This window comes from Taeniopygia guttata, chromosome 1A (assembly GCF_048771995.1).
Source record: "Taeniopygia guttata chromosome 1A, bTaeGut7.mat, whole genome shotgun sequence".
Lineage (NCBI taxonomy): Eukaryota > Metazoa > Chordata > Aves > Passeriformes > Estrildidae > Taeniopygia > Taeniopygia guttata.
In genome coordinates, this window is record NC_133025.1 from 56423161 (window position 1) to 56443984 (window position 20824).

At 37.3% G+C, this 20824-nt stretch overlaps 1 protein-coding gene across 1 annotated transcript in view; it reads right to left on the minus strand.

Moving 5' to 3' along the window:
• Nucleotides 1-209: 209 nt before the first annotated feature.
• MTPN (myotrophin) overlaps nucleotides 210-20824 on the minus strand; it is a 30821-nt gene continuing 10206 nt past the window's right edge. Inside the window, exons 2-4 of the mRNA XM_002200067.6 lie at nucleotides 9134-9247; nucleotides 7934-8017; nucleotides 210-3462 (exon numbers count right to left, since the gene is read on the minus strand). Of these exons, the coding sequence (XP_002200103.1) occupies nucleotides 3376-3462; nucleotides 7934-8017; nucleotides 9134-9247 (285 nt within the window). The 3' untranslated portion in view covers nucleotides 210-3375. The remainder of the gene's footprint in view (nucleotides 3463-7933; nucleotides 8018-9133; nucleotides 9248-20824) is intronic.

The window sequence follows — 20824 nt, forward strand, 5'->3', positions numbered from 1 at the left end:
AATGGATGTACTTTAAAACCCCCCGAAACAACCACAAAGAACATTATATATTTAATTTTCAAAGCAGCTTCCATTCCACGTTTTTTATAAGCAGCTAAACAGATTAAACACTACATGTGAGCTGGAATTTAGATGCCTTCCAGGCAAATAAAAAGTTGTAGCCTGAGGTTAATAAAACACAGGAGCAGAAAGAGAAATGAAACTCCAAATTCTCATATCGCACATTTCAAGTTTATTCCATTCATTCTTGCAACACAAACTTAAAAATACAGTATCATTTAGCATTCTGATGTCTGTGAACCATGATGATGAACCCAACTGTGTCAAAACAGTTAACAATGATGAAAAGAGAAAGTCAAATATCAAAATGCACAGAGCACTATTTTTTTTTCTGTCACTGCGTAGAAAGATGATTGTTTATCAATTTACAAAATATAATTAAGACAAGTTCGTTTTGAAATTTTGCATGCAACACTGCAATTGCTTGACCTAGGGCACTCTATTCTTACCAGCCTCTTCTACAAATAATCAATGTTATGTTCAGTTCCATTTAACTATTGTACTCCTTTTCTCATTTGCTCCCTGTAAGAAAAAAGGAGCAGAGGGTACAAAATTCAAAATATATTTAAGTTTATAACTTATTCAGCACAAATTTCAAAGGAAAAGGTTTAAGAACAGAGTGGATTTCCAATTATATGCAATTCCAGTCTGACAAAGTATTTAAATTCTGTTTATAGAATGAAAAATAATTTACAGTTTGGTATTTATATCTAGTTAGGACCTACTCAAAGATAGAGGAAGCCACCCATTATTTTTTCCACAAAATAGCTAGCAAGAAAGAAACAAATGAACAAGCCCAGTCTCAAGACAATTACAAATGTATAAGCTTTTATTTTTACTTTTTTTTTTCCTTTCAAATCCTGGGCAACATGATTAAACACCTGTTATGTAGTGCAAAAAGCAGAAAAGTATTTCTTCTTTATAAGCCAAACATTAAATGCCATCTTTTTAACTATCTCAAAAGGCAGCTTGGGTATATATTACAGCCAAATTAACACTTGACTCACTGAAGTCTGTTTGTTTCTTTTTTCCCCTCCAGGGTGAAGTAAGAAAAAATAAGGTGTCCCCATAATTGTAGAAAAAGGGAGGCAAAATTGCCTCAGTGAATCTCCAGAAGAGTTAGTACAAAGATGATGTTTCTTTGCTCACTTAAATGAGAATTAAAGGGAAGGGCAGAAAAGAATACAGAAGAAAAAAAACCCCAACAAAAATACAAAACCACTATGGCCAGACAACTTGACACTAATCAACACAAAAAACTTGAATAATCAAGTTCTCCACGTAAAAACAGATTGCAGTTTTCTAGACTAGTATTTGAATAGCTAAGTATTTAATAGCATAATATGGAGGCAAATTGATGCCAAAGATTGTTACTTTCATAGCTGAATAAAGAGTTAAACCTATAGTCTGTGTTCACACTATTACAATGACATGACAATCCAGCACTGATCAGAGATAAGATTAAAGAGTCCTCTTATAAATAGTTATTAAAAGCACTGTTCAAAAAAAATTCTTGTTCTTTTATCAGCAGTTCACCAATTGATTTATCACTGATTTCCAACCCTTCTGCTCTTCCTTGCCACCCATCTCCAAGAAATAGAGTAATTGCACTGTACAGTTTATGGCCATAGAGTTGATTGTTTTTTCCATTGCTTTTCTTATGGTATGTGTAAATGTAAATCAGTTCCCGCTCTCGTTTTACACTCTCAATGCAATGCTTTTCATATCTGAGACAAATCAATCCTAATATACAACATTATTCAAGTAAAACTAAGTCTCCATTAAATATGAGTGGTAGTCACCAGTCTACTTCTATATATCCTCTCAATTTCAACAGTGATATCAAAATAATATCAGCTACTTTTGTTTAAGAATTCAGCATGAGATGTTATATACATTTGTTTTTCTGTATTGTATTTGTCACCATAAAGTTTGAAATCTGTATTCCAAAAGAGAGGAAGATGTATAGTTCGTGGTATAACCTGTTACACAGTTTTAGGTGAACCAGGAGTCTTATGAAATTTTCAGGATAAAAGCCAGCAGCTCAGATATTCCTGAGGACCACAAGACATGATGGGAGTGCCTACAACATCATTAAATACCTTTCCATGAATGATCAAGACTCATACTTACTGGTATAGTAAATCTTATCTAAAAGTCAGTGGTTAATGTGGTATGGTCACACTGGGAACTTCCAGAATAAGCCTCATGCCTTAATGGAATTTAAAGAGGTTCATCTATTTGACAATGAAACACTGATTTGAAGATATGCACAATTAAAAAAAATTGTAGTAGTTAGAGCAAGTTAAGACTTCTGCTTGTACATCTTCCTGCTTCTACATCTGAACTTAGAAAGGTTATGTTTACCAGAAAAGTTTAGCAACAATATTCATCTGATATGAATGTCTAAATAACCACTGCTCATTTTCCACATTTGCCCTGATTATCCTGGTGTACCCAACAGCCTGGAGCTTTCACATGTGTGTAGGAATTTTATGCTGATGTGATGAGTAAAGAAATTTCATCTTACATTCCTTTTGGAAAAAAAAAAACTACAGTAAAATTTTGACCTCTCTCTCAAAAGTAGTTACTTAAAATGTCTGTCCTGGACTAGAACAATATGGGAAAGAAAGACTTCAAATTCAAGCATCCAAAAGTACCTTGGCAGATATTATGAAATGTAACACCATCATGCCTCATCTGGTCTTTCTTGGTTTGCTCAAGAGTCAGAAAACATTAGTGTGACATCCAATTAGTCAATATAAAGAACAGCTCCAATAACTAGTATCAAAAGTCCTCAAAACTGCAACAGAAGCTTTAGGCAGAAGAAGAATAAAGCTACCCACTGAGAGAGAAGAGAGAAGAGCAACCCAGCCACCTACATTATTACTACACTTCAGATTATGGCAGACACTAAGAGCATGGGACTATTGTCTCCTTCACAATTAGTTTCAGGTACATAGCACTGTACTTCCATCTAAAGGAAATACTTCCATCCACCTAAAAAAATCTTAGTACTAATCTAGGAGGCTTACCAGCCAAATATTCAGCATGGTCTGTCTTCCTTCTTCCATTTTCACTAGAAATGGGAAGAGATTGTGCACTGGAAAGATGTCCTAGAGGGACTGTTCATAATAGCTTTCCACCCTCTCCAACCAGATTATCTTTGATAAGATAAGACCCTAACTAGTCTGACTCATAAAGAATTTCCCTCCCCCCAAAGTATTTAGCTGAAGAAGCTGGAAGATGCAAAGAGTGACAGACAGGCAGCAGTGTGAGGCCACAGGAGAGACATTTAAGATATCAGTCCATCCATCACTGAAGAAGAGCCTTGATTGCCTGGTTGTCAGTGGCTTCAAAGGCAGTTAGTCCATCTGGGCCTTTCACAGTCTTATCAGCACCCTGGAAACACAATGAGAAGGACTGTCAGTTCATAAAGCCAGGCTGCATCAGCACAAAATGCGCCAAAAGCTACATAACTTAAATAATTATATTGATTACCATACAGCTTTTTACTGCAGTGCCTTGTTTTCATTCAGAAACCAACCAGACAAGATTTATATGCAGAACTTTTCAGCTAATCTGAGTTACCAACTTTGTCATGTAAAAATAAAGAAAAAAGCAACAATTTTTGTTACACAGGAAGCTGCAAGTCCAACAAATTATCAGTTAATCTTAGACATATTTTTTGTTTCCAGCAATTACTACTCTTACAAAAACAAAAATTCAGTATTACACACTTCTACAAAATCTATGGTGCAAGAAGCTCTCACATGCTAATTTACACAGGTAATACCTGGAAGAGCTGATTTACTAACAAATCATAATATATTCGTTCTATATCATAAAATGGCCACACTCATCAAGGATTGTACTTCTCTTCCATTCTGAGAAAAAAAAAAGGTCCCTGTTAATACATCAGAACAAAATTGCTCCAAGTCCAAAACTGTTCATGTTTGTTTTGAAACAGAACAGGAAGGCAACAGGAAAATGAAGGCTAATGCACCAACTGGATAAATTGGAGGCTAATGCACCAACTGGATAAATTGGAGGATGATGCACTAACTGGATAAATCAAATAATTAGAATACACTGCTGCAAGTAAGCACAAGCACAGTGCCAGATTTATGGGAGGAGAACAAAAGAAGGGAAACAGAATGATTAACTAGTCATGTTTGCTTTGAGCACTGTGTAATCACATTCATGAAAGGCAAAACACAGACTAAACTCTAAATAGGGTAGCTAAATAAAGGGACAAAAGTTATTAGAGATCACAGGACTGACTTCAGAAAAACTCTGCGGATCTTGCTTGAAAATGACAAGAAAAACACATTTTGTCAAAAGTGTGTACAGCAGAGGGTTGCCTTCAGTTTATGCATAAGCTCTCCACAGAGCAGGCACAAATCCCTTCTCAATTACAAGGAAAATGTTAGTTACTATTAAGAACACTGAATAGTTTAAGAACATAATGGATCTAGAATTTCCATAGCCTCTTCACTGATTAAACGCACAAAGCCCCACTGAACTTTCATACATAATACCATGTCTGTTCCCAAGACAACTCTCACTTCCCTAAACTTTCTACCAGTCTAATAAACTGGATCTGATACCACTGTGATGTCCTACTACTTTTCACAATGTAGGATATTTCCCTCTCTGAAACTTGCATACTTTTTACTTGCATGTACTCAACCTGTCATTTGAAAAAGATGGTTTTGCAGTGGTTTTCATGGCAGCACTGCCAGTCTTGTGGTCCACTGGCCAAACTGATCCTCTTGGAGCTGCTCATCGTCCTTGTGGCCCCTAGAGACTCTCACTGCAAGAGATGCATTGAGTTCACTCCAGTGACAGGAGCAATTTTTAGTATTTCCTCTCTCCTATCACTGTGTAACATCCTTGGCCCAAACAGTACAAGGATGTTGCAGTTCTTTGGGATATGAATATGAGCTGAATTAGCCTGTTCCCAACAAGTGACAATCTGATTACTGCAAACACACACTAGGGCTGAAACCACGGGAACATGTCTTGTAAAACATTTCTTTTTCCCCTAAGAAAACCCCTGAGAGATTTAGCAGGTATTCAACACTTATAATCTTAGTTGTCCAGGGAAAAGAAAGGCAAGTAAGAGTACAAGTAGCTTATTCTACAGGTGTTGATTATTTCTACTGCTTAAATAGCACTAAAATCTGTGTGGAAATCAAGAAGGCTTCAAACCTGTTCCTTGATGTTAAGCTCAGAAAATCTTGATTTGAAGAAAAATGGAACTGTGCAGTAACTGACCTGACAGAATTTAAAGAACTTTAATTCATAAAACTCTCCACCAATGTGACAGCATTTAGGGTACCAAAGATAATGGTTAACTGAGGTAAATTTGAAGTATAAAGAGAGGTTTTAATCTTAACATAGGACTGCTCTCCCCCCTCAGAAAAATGATTGACATTCAAGATCTGGGTTTCTAAAACAGCTTTATTGAATGTAGGCTAAGAGGGTCATGACTACCTAAGGAGGACACCATTTATTAAAATAAGTACTAATAAATTTAGAAAATTGGCCATTAGCTAGACAGAAAGACTCCTGCCTACATTCAATAAAAAGAGAAGGAAACAATAAAGGTCAGGTCAAGAGGACTTTAATTTGCAGACATACAACACTGCCTGGAAGCAACTTCAATAAAAAACTCATAGAAGTACAATGACTTCATAGTATTCTCTACTTTCCCAAAGTAAAAAGTTACTAATATTTGTGTTATGTTCTACTCCAAAAATATACATACACAAGTAAATATAAACCCTCCCTCCTGGGCAGGGTAATAACAAACAGGAATGTTTGCCCGCTTCAGCCACCAGGCAAAGCACAAATGTTAAACAGGCTCTGAGAGCCACACATGAGCTACTTGGCTCCAGCTGCAGTTCTGGAAAAAACCCAAAGCAACAAACACAGAATCCGTGATGAGAGCTGTGCTCCCACCAAACTGTGAAACCAGAACTGGGGGCACTTAACAAAGCTGGGAGAAGACTGGTTTACACAGCAAGCAGCAAACTGCTAAAAAGAGTTGCCAGATGACACAACAGAGGCAGATGTCTTCTTGTTCAAAAAGTACATGGATGAATTCATGGCCAACAGATCTGCCAACACTTCTGAACAGGGGACAGATGTATGCACCTCTGAAATCCCTGATACAGCAACCATCAATGAGGGGAATGAGTGAGCAGATTTGGTCATACAGCTCTTCTTTTTGCCACTGTTAGAGAAGAAAAAAGGGCCTAAACTGCCCAACCTAACAGGATATTTCTCGTAAAACAAAAGCAGAACTATTTTGGAAGTTGAACAAATGGATGAAGTTTGTTGCCTCCCATGCAACAACCCTCATTCTTCATTTGAAGCTTTCAAAACTGTTAATTGTCTATTTTAACATATTGGTTTCTCTGACACTTAAAATCCACAACTTTTTACATTACAAATCAAACACCAGGTTATTAAAGAAAAACATGGATCAATGTCTGAAACCTTTATTGAATTACTCCTCCTTCTCCTCCCTTGCAATAGCTTGAGAGTCTCACGTAAAAGGTTTCAAACACCTCCACAGTCCATCCACCACAGAAAGCAATGGAAAATGTTGGCTTAGTAACTGGGAAGAACATTAAACAGTCAGGAATTTTTAGCTCTTTCAGTAAGGGTTGACTCCTGATTCCCAGGTATCTGCTACCAAAGAACATATGACTAAGGTACAAACCAGGTTTGATATGTTTAAACTAATGTTTAAACAAGGTGCATAAATAACTGTTAAGAGACAGAACAACCTCTACATATAAGCCCTGCCTCAAACAGACAAGAGCTGATAAGCCAACTTCCAGTTTGTAAATATTTCATCAGCTAGCCCATGTAAATGGGAAGCCATCAACATTTAACTCTGCATGAAGAAATCTGAAAGTAATTTATTATTTGAGCAACTTATCTAGTATGGAAAACCCTCCAAACCAGAAATGGAAATAAATAACATGGGGGAAAGGATACTTTATTTTTTTTGATGATCCTAAATGAAGGATCAACCCTCACAATAATTTTAAGCAAGCTGGATACACCATTTGAATCCTAAATTAAGTCACTGCATTTGTTCACAAAAAAGCATAAGTAATATCAGACAAGATGAAAGAAGTTAAGTGAAATTCATGCAGCATTAAGGCAGTTAAGGAAAACTTTATCCTGGAAGTGGCATATGAAAGTATTACATGGCAAGAATTCCTTTGGCCAAATGACTTACGTGTAATCAAGAAGGAGTGCAAATGAATGGAGAAAAAAATGCTTAAGTTAACTACTGGCTTGGTAAAATTGATCACTTTTGTAATATAAATCGAAGCGCAAACAAAGACAGATTAAGCTTATTCTCCTCAGGACAAAATTTACAAGCTGTAGGACAGAAAAATCTTGGCTTCCTACTTTTATTTCCCCTCCCTCTGCCAACCCAGATGTGTTCTCAGTCATCTGGCAAAAGTTGAGGGAAACCACACCTCTGAGCAACTTCACAGCAGAGATTGCTTCACATGAAGCACTTAAACAGCTGCTAAAGCCAAATCCAGTGAAGGAATGCATTTTTTCCCCTTACTGATTTGCAGCTCTGCTCCCTATCTGGAGCCCACAATATTCTTATGGTCACTGTTACTTTTGCTACACAATAGAAGTCCTTCAACTTTGTCCCTCATTTATCTTTCACCATGATCAGAGTACCTCTTTGTTTTAGCAACACAAATGGCATTTGTTTGATGTTCTGAACATATCATCTGGAGCATCACAATCTTATTGCAAAAAAAAAAAAAAAATCACAGTAACATATGCTTTGCTAATGGATAACTTGTTCAAAACATTCATGTCTCACCTTTGACAGAAGCAATTTCACACAGGAAACGTGGCCCTCATAGACTGCTGATAGGAGTGGTGTGATATTGTGTTTGTCTGGAGCCTGCAAATTGAGATTCAATTACTTGAAGGACAATTTCACACAACATTATAAGGTTTCACAGAACTTTCAAATTTTCTTTTTATCAATGGTAGAGGAAGTAAAAATGTAAGAATATTAGCCAGAAATTAATTCCACAGGATTTTTAACCTCTTTTTTAATAAAGAAAATTATTGTTTAAAAAGGAGGTAATAGCAAAATACATCTTCCACAAGACTTCAAGGTATCCCAAAGCCTGTCCATAATTTTAGGCCAATTATGCAGTTTTAGCTGACAAATTTTGCCCAATTTAAAAACAGTACTTCTAATTCTCCCATTTCAGAGGCAGCATCACTTCAGAAAATAGTTCTGCCTGAAACATTCTTTTGGCTGTCTTCTCCCTAAACTGCAGTCCTGGAAAGAATAAGAAGTGGAGCAACTGAAATACTATTTTTAACTCTTGCTCAACTGGAAACATTCCCAAGGAAGAGATAATCTTTCCAGACATCCAGGAGCAAAATCCAAGCATTTTTGGATTAAAATGCTTGATTTTAATTATGAACTAAAGCTAAAATATCTTATATGTTAACTTTTGGACAAGCATTCTAAGGCACAACATTTAGGGTGTATGGCTAAAGTATTTAGAAACTTAACTTCTGGAGAGCTGATATAGCTTAGTCAAGTCTTTTCAAAACAAGAAGCCATGCATGTCAAGCTACAGCAAAATGTCTTAAACAAGAAAAAATGTCTTCAAAGAAAAAAAAAGCATGCTAATTTAAACAGCTGATCCTGCCCTGGCTGAAGATGTCTTCTGAAACCCCTTCCAAGAAATGCAAATATGCATTGCAAACCTTATTCTGATGTGATTACTGGAATAATTTTTCTAACTGCAGTCAAATTAAGTTTAAATTTTTTATAGCTACAAGCAACTTTTTCCAGTGTGTCCAAAGAGAATTAAAACATTCAATAAGCATAATTGTAAACTTCTAACCTCTAGAATTCCACCTGTCAAGTATTTTTAAATGCATTTAATTGTTTTGTTTGATTTATATCTTTCAGCAACCATTTAGGCACTAACACCAATTCCTTCGGTGTGTGTGGGAAGACTTTAAGACTGTTTGCAAGTACATTAATACATACATTAATGTCAGCTCCTTTCAAGAGCAGAAATTCAAGAATCTCAAGCTGGCCACAGTCTGCTGCATAGTGAAGAGGCTTCCTCCCACCTTCAAGTGTCCGGTTGACATCTTCACCCTTCAAAATAAACATAATCTCATCAGCAAAATTTTAGAGCTAACACATGAGGAAGAGCTTGAAAGAAATCCAAAACCTTCAAACATGCTGAAGAATGTTCCACCCAATATTTCAGTCACTGCACAGGAAAAATGAAAATTAAGTCGCTCAATTTCTATTCCCTCACATCTGCATTTATGACTCCAAGATAACCTTGATCCCTTATTCTGTACTGCATCAAGTACCAAGTGCACTAGGTAACTGCTGATTAAAAAAAAATCCAAACCAAACCAGTAAGAAAAAAAATCATTAGCTCATTTTGCTTCTCTTGCCCTACAGCTAGGATCATAGTTACCTGGCTAAGTTCCTTTATCTGCTTCTATGAATATTGAAGCTTTGCATAATGACAAACCAGTTGCACAGAAATAAGTCAGCATCATAACTACCAGCAAGTGAGTCCAGGCCATCCATAATTTAAAACCCAATTATGAAACTATGCACCCTGTTTTATAAATAGAACTTGCCAATTCCACAGGATATAAACAAGTCTGAAGAGTCAAGCAAATCAGGCCACAGGAAGCTGTACTCTAATGCCTCTCATATGAGTGGACTGAGACATCTCTTAAGGCGTAAACAAAATTTAATTTACTGAGTACCTAATCAGCTTTGTTTCCTCACCTTGGGTTGTGCAACTAAGGATAAACTGATTTACTGCCCTTCGTTAGTGACAAGAAACCAACTAGAGACAAGTTGCGTGGTAAGTGGCTTCTTGTTCTTATGTGTAAGGAACCTTAGTATTTTAGGAAGTGGCTACATTTTACATCATACCTCAAGCCCTGTATCTCCACAGAAAAACAATCAGAAAAATTTCAGCTGCAGCACCAATTCATACTTCTCTATAGAGCCCATGCAGTTCCCTCACTCCTGTCCCAAAGTTTTAAAAAGTACACAGAATAGAGGAATTGGCATATATCTTCCAGACATTAGTTCCCTTCTAAGAATGGAAGAGAAGATTGCCAGAAGGATATATTATTCTGCTTTTGATGTTCTATATAATCAGAGTTTTACACTACTAGTAAAATAACAAGATGACCTAGTTATTCTCCTCTCTTCTCAATAAAATATTCAATTATTCATCATATACCCTTGTAGCAGATAGTACTGTGATGTTGCTTCTCATTTGCTGAATTTCATTGACAATTAAGTTCCAATTAAAAAAAAAAAAATCAACCAGATCAAAGTAGGCTAATAGCACATAAATAGTCTGGGAAAGCATATAAAGAAGCAGCATATACTTATGTTGAACATTAAACTCTCTACCCATACTTTTATTTCCACATGGACTCTTCCCACCAATTTTAAAACAACTGGCATTTATATAACCCATCGTGTTTGCTGATACATTAGGGATTGTATGTACAGGTTTGAGAAGCCAACCACATGAAAGCCAGATAATAACCAACCCAAACCAAACCAACTCTTGTAAAGTCTGACGCATGCCAAGACATGGTAGGTACAGGTGCATGGGAGAAGGGCGGGCTAAGTCCTGGGACAACACACAGTCAAGCCACAAAGTTCACAGTCCAAAGGAAAGTTAGAGTCACCACTTCTATTCTTTGCTGGATTAGGACAGTCCAGCGAAGTTCTCACTTCCTTAAGCTTATAAATATTATTTGGCTCACTGGCTTATACTATAGTAATTTTTCTTTTGATTTTAAAGAATAAAACAAAGGTCCTCTGTTCACTCCTAAGCTGACTGTGGAATAAATTCCTGCTGGATGATGAACTTTCAGAGAGGAAAATAACCCATCCAAACTCCTAGTTTTTTAAGATCCCTGTAAAGATAATGAAAACATGTTTATAGGGGAGTACCTAGCAAAAGATTCACAAATAAAGATGCCCCAAACACAGATTACATGGTATCGAATACTGGCACTGAGAACACGTATCATTAACATTCAAAGTAAAACATCAGAACATTTTAGTCTGAATTCACAGAACACAGACATCATGTAAGTTAAAAAAATTAAAAACAAGTACTCCTATATTCTGCAATAAACCAAGTTACATATCCAGTTGTTTCATAGGTTTGAAAAGCCACAGTAAAACAGATCACTGAATATCATAAAGCTTTACCTGGCCTTTCCTACTCCCAGTCCAGGAAATATAGAAGTAGGAAGAGAAGATAAAGCAATTTATTTAATATGCAGGGATCAAACCGGCAAAACCATTTGTTTCAAATTCAGTCACCAACACATATACACTAAAAAACTTGCAGGACTCCTCACAGGTAATTTCTTTCTGGGCTTCGGATCTCCTATTTCTATTGCCTAGGGCATCTCTCCGTAGGACAAGCAGTGATTTCCAAAGTGAGGTGTGAAAACCCAGAGAGATGTGCAAGACAATGCACTGGGGTGTGAAAAGAAAATATATATTGCACTATTAATAAAATGTAAAAATAACATTTATTTCATCTTTAGTTCATCTTTAATTTCCATGTTTGAGGTATATTTTATAATGTGCACATTACATAGTATAGGAGTACATATTGAAGTTGCCCTAAATATCAAGCCCCAATCCCCCTGCTCAGGGCCAGGCTGGATGGGTCTAGTGCAAGGTGCCCATGCAGGGAGGGTTGGAACTAAATCTTCAGGCATAAGATAGACTTGAGCCCCTGCCTTATAAATGAGACAGCTCTGGTGAAGGTGTGGCTAATTATGCCAACAAAATGAGACAACATTGTCTCTCAAGCCCTGTCATAGGTTGGTGCAGGAAACAGCACACAAGTAAAGATTCAAAGAAAAATGTTATCTGCGCATCAAGTTTTCCAAATTTACTGTGGTTTTGAATAATACTGGCCAAACATGCCATAATGAATGTTATGAACTTGGGTATCAGCAATCTTAGGAGGTGATGATTCTTAACACAGAACTCTGGGACAGCAAAGTAACCAATATATTGGTGGGCTGAAACTAAGCTGCTGAAGGTTTACACTAAAAATCACCATCCCCTGCACATGGTCAGAATCCACATGAACTGACAAAATGGAGCATAATTTTCCCTTTACACTCACAGGAGCAAATCTTCTGTGCACTAGACCAAAAGTGACAGAATGATTCTTCAAGGAAGTTTTATGGGACTTCTGCCACCTTCTAGAGTCTAACAGAGTAGCAAGGAGGTTAACCTGTGTATTTGGAGGAGATACAATTAAGCCAGGATCAAGCAATCGTATCACCCTCAAAATAAACCATAGCTTCAGCCAAAGGTCAGGCTTCTCCTGGAAGATTATTTATTTTCACTTTCTAGAGCAGACCACAAATTCACAAACAATGATGCAAATATTTGTGCACAGCTTCAGAAAGTAATTTGCTCATACAAAAGAAAATACATGATCACCTCTTTAATGACCTTCCAGAATACATTGAATTTACTCAGTCAGCTATTTAAGGTTAAGTCTGGCATAAACCACATGAGTACAGTTTTTCTTTTCAGATCAAAGACCCAGGGCACCAGCTATGCAATAGCATTAAAAGCTCGTTACACCAATGAAACACCAGAAACAGCAGTTCCCAGGTACCTGCTTTAATCCCCTCTATTAAAATCTGATTATGGATAAAGAAAAACCTGTGTGATTCTCCAATTACTAAACAAGACAACACAAAAGAAGACTTTTATACCCTATTTCAAAAAGTCACATAAATTGGCTAACAGAAGAACATTAAATTAGGAGATCTTAAGGTATCAATGTCAGTTGAAACATGGCGATCAATTTTTCACTGCAGTACAGGAAAATAAAAACTGGAAACTCACTTCCCAGTACTTTTAAGAACTTTGCTTTTTAACTAAGAGTAGGATTCATTATAGCACCCTGTGAATGCAACTATCACCCACTTTCTGTAATGGAGCAATTTAATCCATAAAAACATCCGTTCCAAATTATTTCTTAAGTGAATACTGTCAAAAGTAGTTACTCTTGAACTTAATTCCTTCATTACCCTCTCACACATTTTCCTTGTTTACCTTCTCTTGCCAATATACCTACACAAAATCCCTTGTTATATCCCATGTCCTTTTCCAGTTTAGCTCTAGCCAAAGCTTTGGCTTTTTTAGTTCCATCCCTGCACACCCTGGGGAAGTGACTATGTTCTTCTTGAGTACCCACCCCTAATTCCCATTTTTATGCTCCCCTCTTTCTTCCTGATCTCAGAGAGGAGATCCTGACAGTCAAGTTGCCCTCCTGTACACCTGATGGATGTTCCAGAGTAATCTGGAAAGATCTGCACCTTAACAACTGCCCTGAATAAGTTGTGCCAAATTTCATTCCTTTTTCTTTCGCAGCCCTTGTTAAAAGAATGAACCAGACAGAGTTTGCTGACTCTGTTCCTAATGCACGTTATGACATCAGCTCCATGAAAATGTTGGATGAACAAGCCTAGTCATAAAGTACAAGTTCTGAAGCTCATTATTTTCCAGGGAGATTATTTAACCACATCAAACTGACTCCATCCTTCAACTGCCCCTGCCTTTCTACAGCCTTTATTACACAAGGCTGTATTCAATGCCTGCCTTGGTCTCCCTTTATCTGTTAATTCCCTCTTTTCCCATCTTTTCCCAGCTCCTGACAGTTTCAGAAGCATCAACACTTACAGCCAAATGAGCTAAACTCAAGTTTAACCTCATCTAATGCCATTCTAGAACCCCTACAGCACACTGCAGGTGCTTCAAGCACAGGCTTGTTTTTCAGCGGCACAGGAACTGAAACTAAACCTGAGCCAGGTGTTCACGTGAGCACTGTGGTTTGTCAAAAGTGTTGTTCTAGAACATTACTGCCAGGATACAAATGTCACTGCTCACCCTTTAATAAAGCACCAACTTTTCTCCTGTTGTGGCAGCAACAGCTCTGCTACTTTCAGCTAAAGTTTGACCCTTCCCACCCCTGCACCAGAATTAGTGGCTGAATGATGAATCCAATGAGGGAACTAATCAGTGTGAGAATTTATTTGATAATTTCCTTCATCTGTTCCATGACTTGGCACCTGAACACACCAGCAATTAGTAGCTGGGATTTACACTGCAGTTCTACCACAGGAATAGAAACTGACAATTGTGGCCTCATTAAATCCTATTGCATAGGTTAACTGTATTAGTAGAGCAGTGCCTGTAATACTTGTGGCATTAAAATGCTCTTTCAGATTTAGCAACAACTCCATATCCCCATCTGTACTTATCATGCAAAAATATCTGTATCTCCTCTTTTCATGCATTCCTTTCATTTCAGTTTTAATGAAGGAAATCAGATTCCATGAAGTCAGATGTCCTTAGAGTGTAGGGAAGCCTCTTGCAGGAGCTACTGTGTAAGTCCTGTCTTCATTATTCTAGGAAAGAAAAGAACTCACTGCACAGTCTGTTGCATTACCTCCATCGCTTTGCATACAAGGGATGGCCACCCTTACAGTGTATTAGATAACTTTGACATTTTAAATATAGCAACAATTTGCTGTCTCAGTGGGAAAGAGGAAGAGTAAAAAATCCTCTTTCTATAAAGAAAAGTTAAAGCCCTGTGGATGAGATATTTTGACTATTTTGCTGCATACTGAAAATACTACTTCCAAAAACATTGTATTTACTGTTTTTCCCACAGGCTTTGTTTATGCTGGTTGTATAATTTGTTTTTAAAAATTCAGAGATTAAATGAAGTAACTAAATGGTGTTGGATGTAATCTCAAGACATGCTTTGCTATAACAGAAATTATATTGGTATCCACTGAATGAAATCTTTCTCTCCAATATAACTAAGTTTTAGTTTTTAAAGCAAACTAAGTGCTTTAAAGTGAAATATTAAGTTGTAAGTTTTGAAGTGGAACATATATAAACTGAACTTTGAAATCACTTAAAAACAATATATTCCTTGGTCTTCTGAAGGAAGAGCAAGCTTGGATAAATCACACCTGTAGAAAAAATTATTAGCCATGTACTAAAACAGTTTAGAAAACTGTACTTGTACTTCCACAGTGGGTATGCGGGGGGCATGGATGAACTGATTATGTCTTAATCTTCCCCAAACACTCTATTTCATTTTCTCACATCCCTTCAATCGTTCTCCACTATAATTTTCTCCAGATTAATTCATCACTGGAAAGACTTTTAAAAAAGCCACAAGACCACTCCCCCACCCCTCAAATACCCACAAACACCAAGTAAGTACTCTGAAGAAGAAAATACATTAAGTTATTTTTGCCATTCTACTAAAATTCTCAAAATGGTCATATTTTAAGGGCTTAAGCCAAAGTACTTCACTGTTTAACCTGTGTTTCAGCTGTATGTTCATAGAGTTTTCAAGTGTTTACTGCTGCCACATGGCAGCTCTGGGGCTCATCTAACCAAAAGTTACCTCTGTAGCTCTGAAGATGTAAACACCTTGACTGAGCATCCCTAAAAACAATACAGCAGAAACAACTGAAAAAACACCCATTTTCTACATACAAAGTCAATCATTCTACAATTTCTAAAACAACTGTGAGCTTAAAAATATTGTAAAAGCCAAGCACAAACTTCTGTCCTCACTCAAACAGTAAAAACAAGATGATGTTTTTTATATAGTTAATCTGTGGGTCAGAAACACTGGTGGTATTAGGGAAAACTTAAATACCACACTTCCTGAAATCTGACTAATAATCTAAAAATATAAGGAGAGTTTAATTCTACAAGCGTGTCAGTCTAGTGACTCATGCCATTACTTTTCAAGGCTAAAAGGGAACTTTGGAGGTTATGGAGTCTAACGTTTGCTCAAAGTAGGTACAATCAGCTCAGGCTGCTCAGCTGAGTTCCACAGACCTCCAAAGACTGAGGATTACAAAAGTTCTCCAGGCATAAGTCCTTTCCATGGTTTGATCATCTTCACAGGGAAGAGTTTTTTCTCTTACACCTCACCAGAACTTCTTGCATTTTAACTGGAACTGTTGTCTCTTTCACTGTGCACAACTAAGCAAACTTCTCTATATCCTGCCCTTTGTACGGAAAGATAGTTATAAAATCTTCCCTTTATCTTCCTAAAAAGAAAACCCAAAAAAATCTAACAACAAAACCCAAAAAACCCCAAGCTATCACAATTCTAATGGCACTAACTTGTACATCCTTCACCTACCAATAAAAACCAGAGGTAGAAAAGCTTTTATAATTTTTTCAATAGGTCCTTTGCTCCATAAGCAGTTGGTACAGATCTTCCTATGCCTTTCAGATTCCTAACTTCAACTTCACTTCAGCTGCCATACCTCCTCCATCTCTTGTACAATGTTTCTAGATTCCTTCCAGTGAACCATTTTGCTTTCCCCTTCTCAGTAACTCTATTTGCTATAAATTCCTCAAAATAGGTGACCCAGGACGCAAGCTGCAGTATTGAAAAACACTCAGCATTTCTCCTGCTCTCATGTAAGAGTTACAAGTTCTAAAGAAAGGCCCCTGCAGGATCTTGAGCTTCTCCACTTTAGAAAGGTTGCACTAATATCTTATTTGTATTCAAGCAGCTCAATTACAGCTAAGCACAGGTACAGTCTGGGCAGAGAATGGATCAAGAGCTGTCCTAGCTGGGGAGAAGGACTTGGGGTGTTGGTGGATGAGAAGCTTTGACACATCTCAACAAAGGATGCTTGCAGCTCTGAGAGCCAAATCTACCATGGACTGCACCCAAAGCCACAGGGCCAGCAGGTCAATTTTACCCCTCTTCACTCACCTGGAGTGCTGTGTTCAGCTCTGGGAAACATTTAGATGAGATACTAGGAAGAAATTTTTTACTGAGAGGGTGGTGAGGCACTAGAACAGGTGGCCCAGAGAGGCTGTGGATGCCCCATTCCTTGAAGTTTTCAGGGCCAGGGAGGATGGAGCTAAATGATGTTTTAAGTTCTTTCCAACCCAAACCATTCTATGATTCTATGAAATAACACAAAATCACAGAAACAGAACACTTTCATCATAGAAACAGAGAACAGAACTTTATATAGCTTTTCTCCTCTGAATTCTTCTTCCATAAATCAGCTGTTCAAGCACAGAACAGGATCTGTTTTTCAATTAACTTTGAAGACTTGAGAAGAACTAAAATTGATTATGAGTTCAAACACAAAAAGCCAACACAGTAGGCTGAGTTTTACCAATGAAGACTCAACTGCTACTACCCCAGTTTTCTGACTATTGGAATTTTATCACTATTGATAAAATTAATCCTTGGGCTTATGTGCAGAAGTACTAGATTTCCCATATGATCTGAACAAGAATGCTTTCCTGCTCCTCAGTCTGCCTCTGTAATGATTCTGTATAGGTTCCATTCTGTAAACCCTGTTCTAACCTAAAGCACCAATTCACACGCTGCCAACCTTAACTGCAAACTGGAACGAAATATACCCACACACCCAAGAGATTCGTTTTTATAAAACATGTTGAAGAAATCTGACAGCATTGTAGAATACCAGGTCTTAACAATGTAGCTTGCTACAAAAAATAGTCACCTGGTCTGCCCTTTAGGCCTTCACTTCAGTGATCCCAGAACATTCCAACAGCTCAGAAGTTTCAGAGTCTAAAAAGCAGCACTGACTTTGATGAAGCAGTTTTCATTCTTGCCAAGACAAACTGATTTAGCCAACCAAAATCCATGCTAGCACTTTCACAGGTTCCTGGAGATTGCCAATAGGAAAAGACATTAGGTATGACTTACTGACTCCATTTTGTGGTGTATCTAAAAAAAATTCTTGTTTTCAAGTGTAAAATTAACAGTACTCTAAACACCTTTGACTAGCAGAGAAAATAAATTAATTTCTTCCAAGCTGGTTATAAAACTTCCTTTAAATACTTTGTTATGGTAAATGAAATGAGCACCAGCCTGAAGCAACTTTAGCTGGGTAGAGAGGTTAAATTTTTCCATCTGTGACAGGAATTGATGCAGCTTTACATTGCCACGACAGACCCTCACATCATCTGCCTTAATGCAAATCTGAAGGTAACTGAACCACCAGTCCAGCACTTTCGACAAGGAAACAATTTATGCAAGTTTTTGTATATTTCATCATAACACTAGTCCAGTGTGCTGTTTTCACATTCCCATCTGTTAACTAGCAAGAACAATACAATACAAGTGACCAGCTCAAAACAAGTCAGTGCAACATATAATTTAAACTTCTGTACATTTTTTTTCCTATAAATGGAAAAAAACTCTTGACATATGATGCCTCAGGGATTGCAGACCTAAGAACTGGGCAGAGCAGATGGAAAAGATAAATTTCACATTTCCACTCAACCTGTTTTATTGAAAAAACTTTTAAAACAGTACAGCATGCCTAAGAAGAAGCAACAGTATTTTATCATTTCAGTCCAGCAAGTTTATTTAGTCTCAAGTTTTCTTGTCTCTATCTTCTGATTCACAAGAAAAATGACCATGTTTCACTAATAGTCCCAAAATATTCCAACCAAGAGCAAGAGTAGAACCTGGTGAAATAACTAATAACTCAAAGTCTTGGTTAAGCCAAAGAGCAGAAAGGGAAGTAAAAAGATTAATGCTGTAAGCTGTGAATTGTTTATGATTTTGAAGCTGATTTATTCAGTTAAAAACTTGCAATAAGATTCCTGCCAGAGCCAATGAAATCAACTCACTGTAAGTAGGTAGTTTCCAACGGCAACTGCAAAAATTTTGTGTGCCAGATCTGAATTTTTATGTGAATCTCCTATATTCTCAAAAATTACTTACTTTCAGTCCACCCAAAAAAATCAGTGTAACCCGGCCTCCACCAGCCTGCACAGAGACAACTGCTATTGCTGCTCAGTGGTTCAGCACAGTTCATATTCCAACCATTCCAGGAGTTTTCCAACTGCAGCCCGAGTGGACTTCAGTTGTCTGAAGACAAATGAACTGAAGCAAATGACCTAGATTTATTGTGTGGGATAACCACTTTGCACTTGGAGAATTTCAGAAAACCTAAAAGTTTGTTGGTTTTTGTGTAACAGCCGAGAGTGACTGCATTAGCTAAGCCTTCCTACTGATTATTTTTGTGTTTACCCTGAGAGATATTTAATAACATCTTTTAAACTCCTCTGGGTGTTTTATTCCCTGTCCTCTAAATTTTGTAACCTGAAGCAAAAAGGAATTTTCTCCCAGATGTCTTCTTTCTACCCTGCACGCTCTGGGAAATATATGGGACAAGCTGATTTTACACCTCCCCCTTATCACATCTTACTGAAACAAACAGAAATAGCAAAAACATCCACAAGAAATCCTGTAGAGATAGTGATCAAAAGCCAAATCCAAGTTAACAGATGTTGAGAAGGGAACTTGAATACAGAAAGTTAAATCCCCATGGAAGAAGCTGAAGACATGAGTATCAAATTTTAATTATTTTACTGGATTCACTTCTAGTATTTGCTATTAGTTTGTCCTGCAATATCCAACAGAGCTTTCATTTTAAAAAATATTTTAAAAAAGGCTACTCAAAGAATTTCAGCACAACATTCCCCCTGAAAAACCCTCATCAGTTTATCAAAAAGGGGGTTTCTGTTTCGAGGATAGCATGTGTCTCTCCAGCTGGCATTTTGCAACAAGTTCTACAACCAGAACAGACAGATGCAGATGTCCATGTGAAAAATGGATATCTACTCTGCAGTCCTCTACTTTAGGAAAAGCCTTAATTGCTAATAGTAACACCAATACTTGGTCTATAAAAGTTAAGGAAATTAATTATGAACCTGATGATTAATTTTGTCTGTGTTGACATCATATCTAAAGTACTCTGAAAAACTTTTAAAGTGCTGCTACACTTATTCCACTTATTCTGGCTTAAGCCAAGAAAAAGGTGCTTAACAAGCATACTTTTCAGGTTTTGTTGGTGGTAAACAAGTATTTAGCTTATCCACCATAATCAAATGCAATCTGAAGTCCTTTGTCTCAGTCAAACGAATACAATTCCAGAAACAACTGCTAAATAAACTGAACTACAGAGCCATCTGTGCCTCAGTTGTATCAGCATTTTCGGAGACAAACAAACCTGATACATGAGTTGTTCTATAGAACAGTAATGAACCAACTGTTTCCTAGCTACAGCTTCTAGAAGCTCATGATGCAATCCCATCTTCAAAGATGTGCCAAACATGTGTTATTGAAAACAGCTGTTCTTCCCCCCTCAAAATGCTTAACCTGTATAAGGTTTGAGTGAGAAATAATGTAACCCACTCACTACTTGCACTAGCAAGGGATGAAACAGGAATGAAGGGCCCAGTTGTGAAGCTTCTCTTAGTTCCTATTAATTTCCATTTGTAAGTTTGGTCCAAAACTTCCATTTGTTCGTTTCTTAGTTAGGCAACAGCTCAGAATAATGGCAGCAAGCAGTTCTGACGGAATAATCTGCTGCAGACAAAGGTATCATTACTCTCTGTTCAGATTACGTCTTTAACGGATGAATGCTAGTGCAGGAAATATTCTGGATCACAATCTGAAACAGTCAATGATCAGATGCTTTCCAAACTGTCTCTGCTTAGAAAGAGTGTTAGAATTCAGAATTAAAATGCTTTAGTTACAGCATCAGGACTCACCTGTCAGCCCTGATACAGGGGGCACAACCATCA